The sequence below is a fragment of the Rhinolophus sinicus genome, chromosome 4, assembly GCF_057876585.1.
Source record: "Rhinolophus sinicus isolate RSI-liver-muscle chromosome 4, RSI-T2T, whole genome shotgun sequence".
Lineage (NCBI taxonomy): Eukaryota > Metazoa > Chordata > Mammalia > Chiroptera > Rhinolophidae > Rhinolophus > Rhinolophus sinicus.
In genome coordinates this window covers 105,469,469-105,486,038 of record NC_142504.1, presented here as the reverse complement: position 1 = coordinate 105,486,038, position 16,570 = coordinate 105,469,469, and the positions used below count along the sequence as shown (strand labels likewise).

The 16,570-nt window shown below is 43.7% G+C and overlaps 1 protein-coding gene across 5 annotated transcripts in view; it reads left to right on the top strand.

The window, feature by feature from the left end:
• ALPK2 (alpha kinase 2) overlaps positions 1-16,570 on the top strand; it is a 117,487-nt gene that overhangs the window by 85,760 nt on the left and 15,157 nt on the right. For 3 of the 5 annotated variants that reach the window (XM_074339895.2, XM_074339896.2, XM_074339897.2), the window contains 6 exons: positions 1,166-1,313; positions 4,052-4,179; positions 4,278-4,313; positions 8,029-8,303; positions 9,757-9,845; positions 13,545-13,762. In XM_074339895.2, coding sequence (XP_074195996.2) covers positions 1,166-1,313; positions 4,052-4,179; positions 4,278-4,313; positions 8,029-8,303; positions 9,757-9,845; positions 13,545-13,762 — 894 coding nt within the window. Of the gene's footprint in view, positions 1-1,165; positions 1,314-3,935; positions 4,180-4,277; positions 4,314-8,028; positions 8,304-9,756; positions 9,846-13,544; positions 13,763-16,570 lie in introns of those variants that run through there. The other 2 variants (XR_012498732.2, XM_074339898.2) reach the window with 2 other exon arrangements.

The following is a 16,570-nucleotide window of genomic DNA, read 5'->3' as shown; positions in this document are numbered from 1 at the left end:
GTGGGGTTTGCCACCAATAAATACTTGGTATATTTTCTCTCTCTCCCATAAAGTGTTAGTACTCTCAGCTGCTCTCTAGTTGAAGAATGTGTCTCCCAAACAGCCCATTATCACTTACCGGGAGGAAAAGAAGCCTTTAAATATGCATTGTGTTATCCAAGTGTCTGTTGGCGCCAAGGGGAGACGGGAAGCACATGTAACACATCGACTCTTCCACAGCACGGGAATTTGCGGCAATAGAGCGAACAAAGCATCAGTATGGATGACTTTTGTCTTGGCTGTGGATTATAATATTTTATATTACCAAAGCTGCAGAGTTACGGAACTTGGTCTCTAATCAACTGACACCACGTTTCCAGTAAGCTCACTGCCAGCCAAATGATTCTGATCACCTGGCTGGGTCGGCCCTCCTTGTCCCGGTCTAACGTTTATGCTGCCGCCCAGTGGCTGCCCCGAGTAACTACACATTTGCGCAGCATGCCGAGCCCTCATCCCTGATTTAAAAACAGTATTCAAAGGTCTCCTCCCAAGCCCGGGAACGGGTTCCTTATTGCTTCTACTTCATTCAAGTAGACACATCAGTTTTTACTAATAAAATTGTTATCAGACATCACTGTAAACCACTAGGACATCTTCAGCCAAAGACAACAGTAATCAGAGGAAAGATGGATGAATATTTTTCAGCAAATAACTCTTGATGAGTTACCTTTCTCATCTGGGAGTTTAACCACAGGATATTTCTATAATACAGGTTGTACTCCCTAATCCCCAGCTCTAATTTTGACCTGGACCATCTGGTGATCATTTAAAATCATCTTTATTTGAACCAGGTTCTAGTATAGACTAGACTAGATATCTATAATTCCCCCCCAACCCTCATCTTAAAAAAAAAAAAATCTCTCAACCTCACTCAAGGAATTTTAAGTAATGTTCTCATAAGAGTTTTCTATTACATTTATTTGTTCCTTTTCCTACTGTTCAGGCAAGCCACATTTCCCCTCAGACACTCAGTTTCCTCATCTGTAAATTGAGGGTCATAATTATTATCCATCTCTTTGGATTGATGTGAGAATTAAGAGAGATGTAAAGGGACAGTCTTTTGCCCACTGTAAAGCCCTTTGCAACTATTATACTAAGAACACTGACCTGCAACTCTCATTTCTAGCTCCGGTATTGCTGAAAAAGATCCAAGCCGAGATGTTCCCTGATCACTCCGGAAATGTGAAATTAAGCTGCCAGTTTGCAGAAATTCATGAAGACTCTACTATCTGGTGGACAAAAGATTCAAAGTCAATAGTACAAGTGCAGAGAAGGTGAGATATGTGCCCCAGGTTATGTTTCACAGTTGTTGCTTGTTTATTTCACAGTGTAGTTCTAAAATAAAATAAGAAATTATAGGAAGTAAAAAGGAAAACTGAAGCAGAAATTTCACACCCGAAGTATCCAAGAAGAGTAAATAGTGAAGACAGATGTCTGGACAGGGAAAGGGTGGTGGGTTCTTGCCTTGGCTCTGCCACCATTGAGTTTTGTGGCCTTAGGAAGTCATGAAACCTTTCATTACATTTAACAATGTAATTTAAGCCATTTTAAATTACACTTTTAAATTAAAAATTTTGAAACCATTATATTTTCATTACATTTCGGGGAACACGTCAAATCATCTTCTAGTCTGAGAAGCGCTCGCTTCTGTATGTCTGTGAATTTTGCTGTGTTTTCTGTTTCATAAATTCCCATGAATCTGACAAAGATCAAACAACGCTAAGAAGGTGAATCAAAAGGAAAAAAACAGTCCATGGGGTTGCAGAAAATTAGCCGCTATTGAGGGTAATAAGCAGCCATGTATAAGTTGGGAAAACCAGTTTATTTCTGAGGCCCCAGGCGACAGAGGAGAGGAGAAGGGGGAGGTGAGAGTGAAAATACCCTGTGTGGGAAGAATCTGGTCAATGGTTTCCTACAGCAACTTCCTGGCAATAAAAGCTTCTTCAAGTGAACTGATGAACTGGAGCTTCACCTGACACACCTGAGGAGGTGTGGCTCGTTCTGGAAACAGATAATCTGGTTCGATGGAACCCAAACAATTCTCAGAAGCTTCTTTCTGCTGAAGGAGATCCAAGTTCAGCGACTCGAGTTGTGGGAGGTATTCCTAGCCCCTTAATCTTTTCACAAGTAGACTGAAAAAGTGAGAACGTTTGAGAGTGTTCTGTATAATTAAATCAAATATGTCTGCTTGGAACATATGTCTGGAAGTTAATGACCCCACTGCAACTATGAAACATTTGAGTTATAGTTTCGTTTCTATAACATCACTGCAGAAAGTCTAACTGGATTGTGATCGGAGTGATAAACTCGCTTTGCCTAAAACGTCATCCTTCCCCTGCTTGTCTTATGTATGGCTTAGGAAGAATTAGATTGGAGAAATAAAAGCTTGATTTTTAAATCAAGGATATTCTCTAGAGCTTTATAAAACAGAAGTACTAATTATTCATTTAAAGTGCTTTTAGCCAAGTGCACGTAACCAGCCTTTTCTGCAGCTTTGCGCTCAGGTCAGATTTGGCACCTGAATCTTTCAGGTCCCTTTTCCATTTGAGGCATCTGTAGAAAACCTAATCTCCCTCTAGGGAGCATATGACATTAATAGCCATGCTTCTGACAGATGACCTGTGGCCAAGACCTTTCAAGTCCTACCGATGTTTGCTTCATTTCTTCTTGGCCACACTGTCTGCTGTAGGCGCACACACTCACCTTCTTTAGGCTAATCCTGGAGAATATTTGGGAGTCATAATTCCTTTATATTATTATTTATGTTATAGTAAGGAATCATTTATAGTATTTCAGGTGGGATTTCAAATGTTAGCACATTTCTTTCACCCCCAGTTCCAGCTGAGTGTTTCCTTTACAAGTCCCTCCATGAAATATCTTACTGCCTTGCCAACATATAATTTTCAAAAAGTTGAAATCTCTCAAACAAACATAATAGGAGCATGTGGCAAAGATCTTCTTCAACTCATTAAATAGTAAAGAATCAGGAAGATGGTAAGCTGTTCAAAAGAACATCTGAGCAATGGAAATTTATATGGTTAATCAGGCAAAAGAATGCTTAAATTGGTTTGCAAATATACGTGGATACAAAACTGGTTAATGTTTGAGAGGTACTAAAGCTTGGGTAGGGGGTGGACGGTATCTTTTCTCCTAGACAGAAATCTATAAGTCCCGACTTAATAGTGTCTGGGTGGGTTCTGTTGATATAGTAAATAACAAAATCAAACATAGAAGCACGCTCCTGTAATTACGTTCTCCTTGGGTAAGCTCACTAAACAGTGACATACACAGGACATGCAATCCTTTTGCTTTTGTCCCCTCATTTTGGATACTTTTCCTTAACAGGCTAAAGTGTGGAAATTAGGCTTTAGGACATTTTCTTGTGGCTAGGGAAAAGCGAATAGACTCTGAGGACACCAAGAAAAAGAAAGTGGTAGCTTCCTTTGCGTGTTTGTGCAGTGTCTTGGCTCCATGAAGCTCTCAAGCTGGCACCCTCCAGTGCTGCGTTGGCCATCAGTACCTTCTTGGTCACCAGGGTGCCCCGGGCTTTTGAAAGGGCCGTTGTCCCCATGGAGTGGATTGGCTGAAAGCAGAGCAATGTCTTGAAGCACAGGTCACATCACTCCTGCTTGACAACCAGGGAATGACAAACTGGCTGCTGTTGAAGGCGGGTTCTTATTGGTTGGCCATAGGAAGGACACCCCAGAACTTCTCAGCCTAGATGTTGTGCAATGGATGCTGCCAACCCTGCCCCTTCCTCGGCTCCCTGGGGCTGGTGATGGATGATGGGGTCTTCTGAGAAGTTTCCAGATTATTCCTTCCAGCCAATGTAATTCTTAGCAGTGTTACTCTGATGGCACTCACGGCAGAGGCTTCTTTTGCATTTGTCTCCCTAGCTTAGCTCCACTCCTGTTCAGCCCTTTCTGCATTTGGCCATTTCTTCAGAAGTGTCTTAGAAAACATGCAACTTTAGAATGATGATGCAAGCCAATGTTAATGTCCCCCACTGCAGTGCAGGAGACAACTCTGCTGTGTCCTTCGTCATCGTTCAAGCCAGTCAGAAGGACCAGGGTCTCTATTACTGCAGCATCGAGAACAGTTATGGAAAAGTGACTGCTGAATTTAATCTTACCACGGAAGGTAAGCCTCAGCTTTTCAGTTTCAAACAAGAGCCACTAGCTCCAACCAGCTGAGTGTTCATGTTCGCTGAAGGCATTGTCTTCTGTACCTTCTTCTAGTTCTCGAACAACTTTCAAGCCACCAGGATACTAAAGGTAAGCTAATCTGAGATGGGTATCAGGGGAGATGGGCCCACCATAAAGCATGAAATAGCTCCTGGAATCAGTGGTGGAAAAACATTCCCACGATTCTTCTAACCAAGCAGGAGAGAGCGCAGGAATCACTGTGAAATGAATGATGGTTTGTGAGTCATTTCAACCCGATTGTAAGGCCTAGTATAAGCTCACTAGGCTATGAGTATCCAAAAGTGAATCAGGCTGTGGTCGGTGGTTGCTGGGAACATGTGGAGGGGGAGTTTGGGGTTAGGCTTTTTCCTTTAAGCATCAGACTTGCATTCAGCCATCTGCAGGGGCTTTTTCAGCCTCTGGCACTTCTGTAGCATGTTTTGTTTCTGTAGTTTACTTTTCAGTGTGTCTAGCTGAGCAGATTCCCAAAGACAGCCAGGTGTCTAGGAGAATAACTCCATTCATTTGCATCTTAATGAAAATGAAAGATGGGTTTTTGTGCTTTCCTTTGGCACGTGTGCACACCTGGTGGTGTAGCAACCGCTTGACAGCTGCTCCTGAACTCTCACCCTGCCAGTGGGCCACCCACTGAGTCCAGTCTGATGGAGTCCATGCTTGTCATGTATTTCCTTTTAGGGAAAATTACCCGTTCCCACATACGTGCCCACTCCCACCCAGTAGTGTGCTGGTAAATTTTTAACAACATGCCTGGGAGGTGGGGAGAGAAGGCCCTGAATTATAGAGTTTTCCAATTTCTGTGGTGTAAATACTCTCACCGTGGCCAGTTTTAAACTGACCGTGTGACATCACGAGAACGTGGAGCTGGGAAAGTTGCCCATGGTCAGCTCTCAGGAGCTGGAGCGAGCGTCTCAGGAACCCCACTCCTCATGTTACCACAGCTTCGGCACAGTGTACGTCTGACACTTGGTCACTTTTAGGAAAGAGATAAATCAAAGTCTGATAATTCCATTGATTTTGCATCTTAAAGATGTAGCACATATGCTGATTTTTAAAGCAAATACCTGAAATCTTGAAAGCAAGACAGCAAAGGCAACCAAGATACAGTAACATTCGGTACATTAAAGGCAAGAAGTTAGGATCTTGGCTTAGAAATCGTCTAGCAAATATTGTGATATTTATCCAAAACAACAAACTTAAGTATAAACTCTTCGCCAACCCACTCACATGCTGAGGACCTCTGTTTACTGTGCAGCGTATTTGTGGTATAATTTTAAATCCTTCCCCCATTTCTGTGCCCATCTCCCCAAAAGTCAAAATACGCAAACGAATGTCCTTCCTTCTCACCTCTCAGAAAACAAAACGACCTTCGGAAGAAGGGTTTCTCTGTCTCCTCTGCTTCTTAGCATTGCTTGGTTGTCACACCTCACATAATTGCTATGACCTCATTAATTTAGTTTTGCAGAAACTGATTTCTCAAGGTTTTTACCAGTCAGGAATGAGACCCCAGAGGCTACTGGCCACCTGGTGAAAATGACACCCCTGTTGTAGCCCTGTGACTCCAACCGCAGGGTTTGGGTCGGTACACTGATGACATCACCCTCTGCCAGCTTCTTCTCCCTGAGACTGGGGGGTCCAGTTTCAATCACTCATCGTGTTGGGAGGCCATACCTATCCTGTCTTTCCCTTTACACTTTCAGATGAAGGTGTTTCAAATGACTTCTTTACCACCTTTTTTATTTGAAGGGCTGTCTCCCATTAAATATTTTAATTTTATACCTTTGAGGAGGAACAAATGACATTCTACAAATTGGTCTCTAATTAATAAACTAGTAAAACTCAGTTCATGAGAAAGCCCCAAATGAGTAATGGTTCAAATAACATACAAAATAGCACAACTTAATGATAGCACACAGGACTTTCAAAGAAAAGGCGTAAGAGTTATTTGCTTATTTATTTTTTAATCTTTGTTAAGTAGATATTTTGGTTGGAAATTATAGATTGGATTGTTAATGATACCGTATACAGTACTGCACAAAAATTTTCTTGTTATGTCTAAGCATATAATCTGGATTATTAAATATGATGACTCTTCAAGCATAAAGTGCACAAGGTCTTACTTTTAAGAATAACTGAATTTTAGAAATGTGGGGATTTTAAAGGAAAATAGATTTTAAAGGAAATATAGCTTATATTTATTGGGCTCCGGTGCATACATATAAAACTTTTCCGAAATGACAGTAGGAGCCAATTGTAATGAAATTAATTATATGTCGCTGGAATTGAGAAAATCTGGGTTATATAAACAGTATTCCCTCTCCATTTTGTTATCTAATTTTTAAATTTAACTTTTAAATTAACATAAATTGAAAAAAAAAATTTCTGGTTCTGTTACTTAGGATGAAATCTGTATACAACTATCTCAAAATTTATCTACCTGTTTTTCCACTGCTTCACCCCAATTCTCAGTAGAAACCCAGGGTAGTTTACTCAGCAGGAGACTTCTGCTGGCCTGTGTGAAAACTCTTGGAGCATCTTCCTGAATACTCTTTCCACGGGCACTTTCACCCACCTTTTCTATTTGAAAACCCTCCACCTGTCCTCTTTCTTCCTTTCTTTCTGGCAACAACTTGGCCTAGACATTAATCAATACCCTTTAGAAAGAGTTTCAGTCTCCTTATAATTTTAACAGCTACCATCAGTCATAGACTGCTCTTCACAGATATGATTTGAAAATACATTTTTAAAAAGACAGAAAAATATTTCTGCAAATAGTCTAAATAGAACTGTGAAGTGGGACTTCCACACAACCCATAATGTCTTTCTTCTTTTAAATATTCAGGAAGATGACAGTTTGCACTGACTTTGAGGAGTGGGAGTCATTTTAAAAAAGATCTAAACAATCTTATTTCATTAAAGCCATCCTACTTTCTTCTCTCAGCCACTCAGAAGTATGACTTGGTCTAGTTTAAAATGGACATTCTGATTGAATCCATTGCTGTCTGAAATGTGTGCAGAATCAACTCTGAAACGGCTGCTAGAAAAAATAATTCTACTTTTCTTATTACAAATAAATCTGAAATCATTCTACCTTTCTCAATTTCTTCCCAAAAGCAGCTCTTTTTACTTGTGTTTTTTTTTTTTTTTTTTTTTTTGGTTTGTTTTGGTTTTTGCCTATTTGTTATAGTTACCACTTATAGGCTTTCTCAAGAGCCAGTATTGCCCCCAACAGTGCAAAAATTGGTTCGGGGGGGAGGCAAGAAAACTTATTCTTTTTGTGTATAAAGCATAGATATGCATACAGTACATAAGCAGATGTATAGTACATCTGCAGTATTAAAGTTTTATGGGGAGCAATTAGGAAACAAATTCTAAAAAGGATGAGAAAAGAGGTTGTGAAACATGGATCGATCCGATCTTATTATTGGTGCTCCCTCTTCTGCACCTCACCCGTCTTTTCAATTTACCGTTAATTTTCTTTCATGGTTCTACTTATATTTTCCAAATATGTCTAAAAGTATTTTGCTAGTCTCCCCAGTTTTGTTCCAACCGATCTCCCTCCCTCCTATCTGATCCACTGAGGCCTCACCCTGACCTTCCGATATCCCCCAATCCTGCTGCTGGGCTCAGCAGTGTTCCTACCTAGGGACCACGACGAGGTTGACCTGTAGAACCTAACAAGGGAAACCACACTTACCTCCCAACAGAGGCATAGCGCAAAGATGAGACGCAGGAGTTGGGTCATGGAGGGGATGTGGTGTACAGCTAAAAGTGAGCTATGTTTTAGGATGTGAAGAGATTGAATTCAGCCAGCTCATCTTTAAAGAAGACTTCCTCCATGACAGCTACTTTGGGGACCGCCTGCGAGGTCAGATTGCCACGGAGGAGCTGCACTTCGGAGAAGGCGTCCACCGGAAAGCTTTCCGCAGCAAAGTGATGCAGGGACTCATGCCCGTCTTCCAGCCCGGCCACGCCTGCGTGCTCAAGGTACACAATGCCGTTGCCTATGGGACCAGAAACAACGATGAGCTCGTCCAGAGGAACTACAACCTCGCTGCCCAGGTGGGTCCACCTGCCCTAAAGGTGTCCCTTGAGGTGTGAGAGGGACCCCATGATAATCAGACTCAGAACTGATGGGAGTATCTCCAAGAGGGTATTTTCTCCCTTTGGGGTGTGATTATAAGGGAGCCCCTGGATTAAGGCTGACTGCTGGGAATCCCATCTCAGTTCCAGGGAATAATTTCTTGGCCTCGTGTCAGCTAGATGGCACTCAGCCTATGTCTGGAGACATCTCACCAGTTCTGACCTGGGCTGAGACCATTTCGGTTTCTAAGAAGCTCCCTGAGATGGCTGAGGCCTTGAATCTACTTGGACACAGGACGACATAGAAAGTGGGGATTGTAAGCTAGACTGGATGCCAGGATCCCCAAGGACAGCTGAAATAAAGAGCATTTTGTTTTGGATGCAGGAGGGATGGTGGGGTATATTTAGAAGGGCAGGACAGAAGCATTTGTCTTGTTTCCTGTCTTCCTGAATTTGCTTCAATGCCAGCCCATAAACTATGAGTGACCTCATCTCTCGCTGAGTTCCTACCTCTCTCTGTTATTGAATCACAGTACTCTTGAGGCAAGAGGGGAGAGGAGGAAAGCTTTAGCTTCTCTCCCTGACTCCCCCTCCCACCTTGGTCCATATATTTCACTCTTGACATCAGCATGGGCCAAACTTTCAGGAGAGCTGGGTCTGGCTCTTTTACAAACTAGGTGGCCTTTATAAAATGTTGACCTATAAAATGAATAGATTAGATATACTTAGATGAATGCCTTGGGTGTTCCCAAGCATTAACCGTCCATGATTCTCTCAGATGTGGCCGTGTCATGTGGTACCTGGTGCTCGTGAAGGCAGCCATCTTCTCCGGGTATAGGATTTTGCCAACTGTATTTCATTCTTCTCCAAATTCACCCTTCTTTTTTCTTTTCTTTCACTGAGTGTTCCTTCCATCTCAAGTATTATCTGGCCCAGTTGTGGAAAATCCCCCAGCATCCAGACTCCCACTTAGAAAGGGACGACAGAGTAGAAAGCAGAATCCAACTTGCTTTTCATAAGCCTTGTCAAGGTGTTCACTTACAACTCAAATTATACCTTTGAAGGAGAACCTCAGATGGGAGAGCTCATGGGAAACCCAGCAGGTCCCAAGCTTTGTCTGACATCCTGCCGAGGGGCCAGAACCCTTAGCTCAGGGATGAACTCCAGCCATGTGGTTGTACAACTTTTATAATTCAGGGCCACCTGACCCCAGAGACCACTTGACCTTCACTTGGATAGTTCCTTCAGGTCTCAGAGCTCCTCTGCAAGTGGACTCTAGGTTGCAGTAATTGTTGCTTCTGTGCCCCCAACCAAGGTATGGCTTTCAGAATCCATTGGCTTGATCTCTATTAGGAAATCTGATTAGCTTTACTGAGCAACTCTCTGAATTTCCTCTAATCACTTGTTTTTCCCATGTATTTGGGTGATACAGGAATGCTATGTTCAAAATACTGCCAGATGTTATGCCAAGATATATGCTGCTGAAGCACAGCCGCTGGAAGGCTTTGGAGAAGTGCCAGAGTAAGTGTGTTTACCCTCTTGTATTTCCACCTCTGGCTTTTTGGGGATTTGCGGGGCCTGGACTGCTGAGAGGTTAAAAGGACCAGTGGGACAAGCATTTCAAATGGCCTCTCTGTCTGTAAGCTATGAGGGCACACATGGCTGCTATCCTGCCATCAGAGGCTTACAGAAAGACATTTGATAAATATTCTTTAAATAAATGTATATGTGGAAAGAGGGATGGATGGATGGATTCAATAAATGTATCTATCATGTTAGGTAGAGAAGAAAGGGTATCTATTCTCATGGATATTATGGTGTCTAAACAATAAGCAAACATAAGAGAACATGAGACTATTGCAAACAATTAATCCTAGGATGAAAATAAAATGTGGTGCTGTGTCAGCAAAGAGTGAATTGGTGATCAGAATTACAGGAACGTACTATCCACTCCCCAGAATCCTACAGAGATAAATCACACTGATTACTTTTACCTACTCATTGACTAAATATTTATTCATCCCATGAAATTTTAGGGTGCCTGGAGGTTGTGTTCACTGGTCTGTTTATTTGGTTGAGATCACACGTGCATGCGTAAGGGGAAAGAGACAGGCTGCATGTTGGAAATTTCAGACAGAGGTGTCATTCATGTATATCGGTAAAAACTGAGAGAAGAAAGAAGGAAGGAATTCTTGTCTACACTGACCCCCGTTAACTCACACAATGGGAAAAATACTCTCCTTGAGGTAATATCTTGGGCATACCATGTATAAAGTCCAATACTTTCTGCTCTTTACCAAGAAGGGCCTAACGTATTTATTTAATACCAAACATTTCTCAGCAACTTCAAGAAAAAGTAACATAAGACAAGAAAATATATAATTGCTTTTCTGTTTAATACACTAAGACAGCAATCTGGAGCAAGTTATGGTTTTGCATTATAAAAACTCACCCCGTTCTCTTTCTCCTCTAGTCCCCCTCTTCACAGTCTCTGTCCTCTGAAACTCTTCTCAAGGAGGAAGAGGGTCAATCTTGTAATCAGCCCACCACGCATGGAACTGCAGTGCCCCCTGGCAGAGGCAGGCCCACATTTTGTGCGGCTTGATTCGTACACAATTTGGGGCCCTCTCTAAGGAAGAGAACACAAGATTATGAATATAAAGACTATGCAGGTGCTTGGAAAGAGCCTGCACAAGGGCTTTTCACACAGGGGCTTAGTCAGCTTAGCTTCATCAGCACCCAGCAAATATGCCACTGCCTGGAAAATGGGTTAGGACCTTTTGATATCCCAAACCGCTTCCTCTTCCTTACTGCGGGAGAATTTGTGAACACATGAATGGTGACAGTATATGGAGGGCTGAGTCCTCAAAATGGCACCCATAGGGTTTGGGCTCATTGGCATGCCTCACCCTCTTGCCTCCCACTCTGCCAGCTTATTTCTACACAGTCTTTACAACCCAAGTCAGGCCACACCACACCTGGCAAATCTGCTGCCTGTCTTTATTAGTTAGGAGGTAGGAGGTAGGTGCTCCCGTGGTTGCCCCTGGAAAGCAGGAACTCTGTCTTTTTCATCTCCACTTCCCCGGTGAGTTTTTGAGATTCTGCCACAAGCTATTCAGTAGACATTTGTTGAATGAAAAGGGTGGAGTTGCCAGGCACCCAGATGGGGCACATGTAGGCGTTTGGGGTGAACGAGTAGTACAATTTTTGCTGTGTTCAATTTGAGATGCCTTGTTGACACCAGGTGGAGATGGAGTGTAGTAGCTGGAAATGTGAGTCAGGAATTCAGGGGAGAGGTCTGGGCTGGAGATATAAAGTGGAAATTGTTGACATGCGCATTGTACTTAAAGCAAGGTCACTAAGGAGTGTGTGCAGAGAGAGAAGAGCTGCCCCAGGGCATGCCAGAGTCTCAAGGTTGGGGAGAAAAGAGTAACCGCCAAAGGAGACAGAGAGGAAGTACCCAGGGAAATAGGAGGAAAACCAAGAGAAAGTAAGTTCCTGGAAACCATGAGTAGGTGTTTCAACAAGAAGTGAGATCAACTGTGTCCAGTGCCACTGAGAGCAAGCATGATGAGAGCTGGGAAGAGACCATTGGACTCAGCGACATGGTGCCCTGGATCAAAGCTTCTTTAGTGGGAAAGCCTCTTTGGGTGGGTTCAGGAGAGAATGGGAGGGGAGGGATTGGAGACAGGGAGTCTACAATTGAATTGAGTTTTGATGCAAACTATGAGTCAGCAGTTGAAGTGGGCTGTGGGGTCAACATGCTGTATAGAAATCCTGCAGCATGTTTCTATGCCATTGGGAATGACTCTGATGGAAGAGAGTGGGGAACAATTGCTGGAGCGATATCCTTGAGTATTTGAGAGGGGTTGGGATCCAGGCACCAGTGGAAGAGATGGTTCAGGTAGGAGCAAGGAGGGTTCATCCATAGAAAGGCTGGAAAGGTTGACGATATAGGTGCAGACCTTGGGAGGTGGCAATATGTGGGATGGCAGCTTTTAGAAGTCCTCTTCTTATTGTTTCAGTTTTCACAATGAAACAGGAAGCAAGGTCATCAGCTAACAGTGAGGTGGGGGAAGGAGGTATGGGCGGTTAGAGGCCAGTGGAGCTGGTATGAAATCATCAGCGAGGATGGTGTGACACTGAATGGATTAGTGCTGAAAAATGCATTCAGGATCTGATCACTTCTCCACTCCAGCTGCCATCATTAATTATTGCACAGTCTCCTCACTGGTCTTCCTGCTCCTGCCCTTGCCCTCACACAGTCTGTTCCAGACCAAGTGGCAAAATGATCCCTGGAACACAGAAGTTTGAGCATGTCACTCCTTTGCCCAAAACCCTCCAATGGCTTCTCATGCAATTCATTACAAAGGGTAGAGTTTTTTAAACGGCCAACCAGACCCTCCCTGTCCTCACTCATCTACTACCATCTCCCCGTGCTCACTGCACTCCAGCACACTGGCCTCCTCACTATGCTTTCAATATGCCATGAATGCTCCCGCCCCAGAGCCTTTTTCATGTGTTGTTGCTTTTGCCTGGAGGATTTTTCGACGGATATCCTCAAGTCCCTTTACCCACACTTCCTGCAGGATTCTGCTCAGATGTGCTTTATTATTCGCAAGGCCTTCTCTGACTTCCTTAAATAAAATAGCAGCCCCTCCCCGACCCCTGCCCTACCTAGCTCCTCTGCTCTGCTTTATTTTGTCACACAGCATGTAGAACTATACATTTACTTGTTTATTGTCTGTCTCCTTCACTTAAAAGTAAGTTCCTTGAGAGCAGAGACTGTTTTCTTTACTGCTGTTTTCTGGAACAGCGTCTGGAAGAGTGATACTAGAAGCCACTGAATGCATATTTGTTGACTGAATGGAAGGGAGGGAGGGAGGGAAGAAGGAAGGAATGAAAGTTGTCTATATGATGGATGGATAGATGCATTTAGTCACGTGACCAATGGGTCATTGAGATGTGACTATAATAAGACATTCATTTATACATGAGCAATTAAACTCCATCGCAAGGAAGAGTTTCTGACCAACTGTAGGGACAAATAATCAGAAACACATCCTTTTATCCATTGACTAATCATTGGGGGAATTTTTAATCTAAATCTAATGGAACCAGGGCTTATTGTGAAGCTCCCTGCTACTCCAGGTGAGATAGAACACACCCAGTATTCCCTCCTGAGAATGTGATGTGTGCCCATATTCTCTTCTCTTCCAGGATCATTCCTATTTTTCTTATCCATCGACCTAAGAACAACATCCCATATGCAACAGTGGAGGAGGAGCTGATTGGAGAATTTGTGAAATACTCTATTAGGGATGGGAAGGAAATCAACTTCTTGAGAAGGGAATCAGAGGCTGGTCAGAAGTGCTGTACCTTCCAGCACTGGGTATACCAGAAAACAGGTGGCTGTCTCCTGGTCACGGACATGCAAGGTGAGGCAAGCAGCTTGCCCCAGGCTCTGGGGATGCTGTGGGCTTGGGATATTCCTGAAGGTGGGGCGTGAAGGTGAGGGAACAGTCTGCTGGGTTCCCGTAAGCAGCTTCACCAGCAGAAGGTGTTACTAATGTTTCATCAGAAACAAGGTGTGACAAAGGAGCCTAAAATGACCAGCCAATGGAGATATAAAGTACATTTTAACAATTCATGCCAATGATGCCTTCCCATTATAACAGGCAACCAAAGATTGACTTTATTGTTATGTCCTCAACAGGCACAGACTCAGAAGTACATATGAAAACCCGGAAATGCCAACAGATAAATTAAGATGTGATAATTCATTTTTAATAGGTGAAAGGGTCTTTCGCAATTACTTTAGATTTCAAGCTCTCCTGATGAGTTGACAGCATATCTTCAATTTATACGCACATTTTTTAGGAATAAGTTTGTTGTATGCAATGGGGATGTCATACTTAGGTTTCCCCAGAGACAGCCTTGACACGTGTGGCAGTTTGGGGTCCCCAAGACCACCCTCAGGTTCATTAATTTGCTGGAAGAACTCACAGAACTCAGAAAAGCCTTTATACTCATGGTTACGGTTTACTACGCCAAGCAGATACAGAGTCAAATCAGCAAAGGGAGGAGGCACATGGGGCAGAATCCAGGTGGGAGCTCCCGGCTGTCCCCTCCTGGTGAAGGCATGTGGACATGCTTACTTCTCCCAGCAGGGATGTGTAGCAAGCAACACATATGAGAACTGCCAACCAGGGAAGCTCTCCTGAGCCTTGGTATCAGAGTTTTTATCGGCGCCCATCACATAGGCATGACTGACTGCTGGGGAGCTTGACCTTAGCCTCTAGCCACTCCAGATGTCCATCTGATACCACATGGCCCAAGGTCCCAGGTAGACAGAGAAACTCCTATCGAGCAGCACATTCCAAGGGCTTAGAAGTTACCTTTCAAGAGTTGGGCAAGGATTGAACCTTTCTTTGAGTTCGCTCAATCCTTTGCTACACACCAATGTCCAAGTACAAACAATTCAGGGACGGGGGGATCCCAGGAAACACTGATAGGAAAGTGGAGAAGTGAAACAGGGAAAGGGAAGGCAGCCAGTAGGGTACCTTATAATACAGCCACTTACTGCTCTGGGCACCTGAAGCTCATGCCTGCTGGGAGAACTCTGGAAGCCTGTGCAAAGCACACTTCTCAGAATGATTGTACCCAAGGAGTGAGGGAGGAGGCGTATTTATACACCAACCTCCTTTAGTTCCCAATGCGACGCTGCTCCTGGTGGGGGCTTTAACTCACCTGCACTTGGCAACTACTTATGGGCAAGCCAAGCTGAGCAAAGCAGACTTCTGTGATTAGAGAAAGTTCTCAGGCAAAGAAATGCCAGTGGTGGCACCTGGGCCAGTGTGCACGGAAGTGGTTAGTGTGACAGCAGTGGATGGGGGGGAGGGGGCACCAACAGCTCTGCCACAGGGGGTTTCCTATTCCTTTTCCTTCCCAGATAATCATGCGGGTAAGAAACATCTGAACTATAATTGGATGCCTACTAAATGTCAGACATTGTCGTATAAGACCTTTCAATAATATCATAACACGCTGATGAAAAGTAAGATTGCCTCTGCCACTGCTCCTCAATTTCCTAGCTGTTAGCTTTGGGCTAATTACTCACCTCTCTGTGCCTCAGCACTTTGCACAGGGGGTTATTGTGAGGATCACGTGACACAGTGTTCTGTGAAAAGGCAGGGTACACAAACCAGCCCCCAAACGCCGAAGGAGCTGAGAGACCAAAGAACGAGGCAGACAAGTCCAGCTTGTTGGTTAATAAATTTAAGAGGGAACTTACGTGCAGGAAATGCTCGTCTTGGGCAGTGGCAAGATACCGATCTCTGCTGCCTTCCCCTCCTAGGTCATCTTCTTTCATCCTCCCTCAGAGATGGACCTGTGTGCTCCGGGAGGAGTGCATGGGTGGTCAGGGGAGACTGACAGGCCAGATATTAGCAGGCCCTGGAGCCAGGATGACTGAAGAGATAGGTAACAGTAGGGCACTTTGCCCCAGAGGAAGGGGTGATGGAAACTTAGTGACTAGCCAGAAACGTCTGTACACATTCCAGAATCCACCCGGGGGAAGGGGATGGGGTCAAAAGTTGGGGATCATTCACTCACAAGTTAAGTTGGCAGATTCGCTTCAAGATGGATTCAGCTTTGCAAGATGGAGTGGGCTCTGCCCACATAGATAGTAAAATATTTAACGAAGCATTAACACATAATAAGTGTTCCCTATTTGAAAAAATGGCTATTTTGAAATAACCATAGACGTAAGAAGTTGCAAAAATGTCCAGAGTGGTCCCCACATCCCCTTCATCTAGCTCCGCCTCATGCTAACATCCTCCCTGGCTGTAGTACATTATCAAAACCAGGAGGTTGGTGTTGGCACAATCTGATTAATTAGACTACAGACCTTACTTGGATTGTACTAGCTCTTGTTTGCACATATTTTCTCCTGTTATTTTTGTTTAATCTTCAAAATAACCCTGCAAAGAAGATATGATGATCCCTATTTTCCAGATGAGAAAACAAAGGCCCAAAGACAGGGATTTAATTGCCTGCTGTCACTCGGCTAACAAGCAGAGGGGTCCAAGATTCCAACCCATGATTTCTGACTCCAAACCCCAAGCTCTTTGCACTCACCCACAAATCTACAAATTGGCAAGAGAGTTCCAAGTGTCCCCTGAAGTTAAAGTGTCCCGTGGGGGACTCTTCGAAGGCCAGCGGGGAAGTGCAATGCTGCAGTCTTG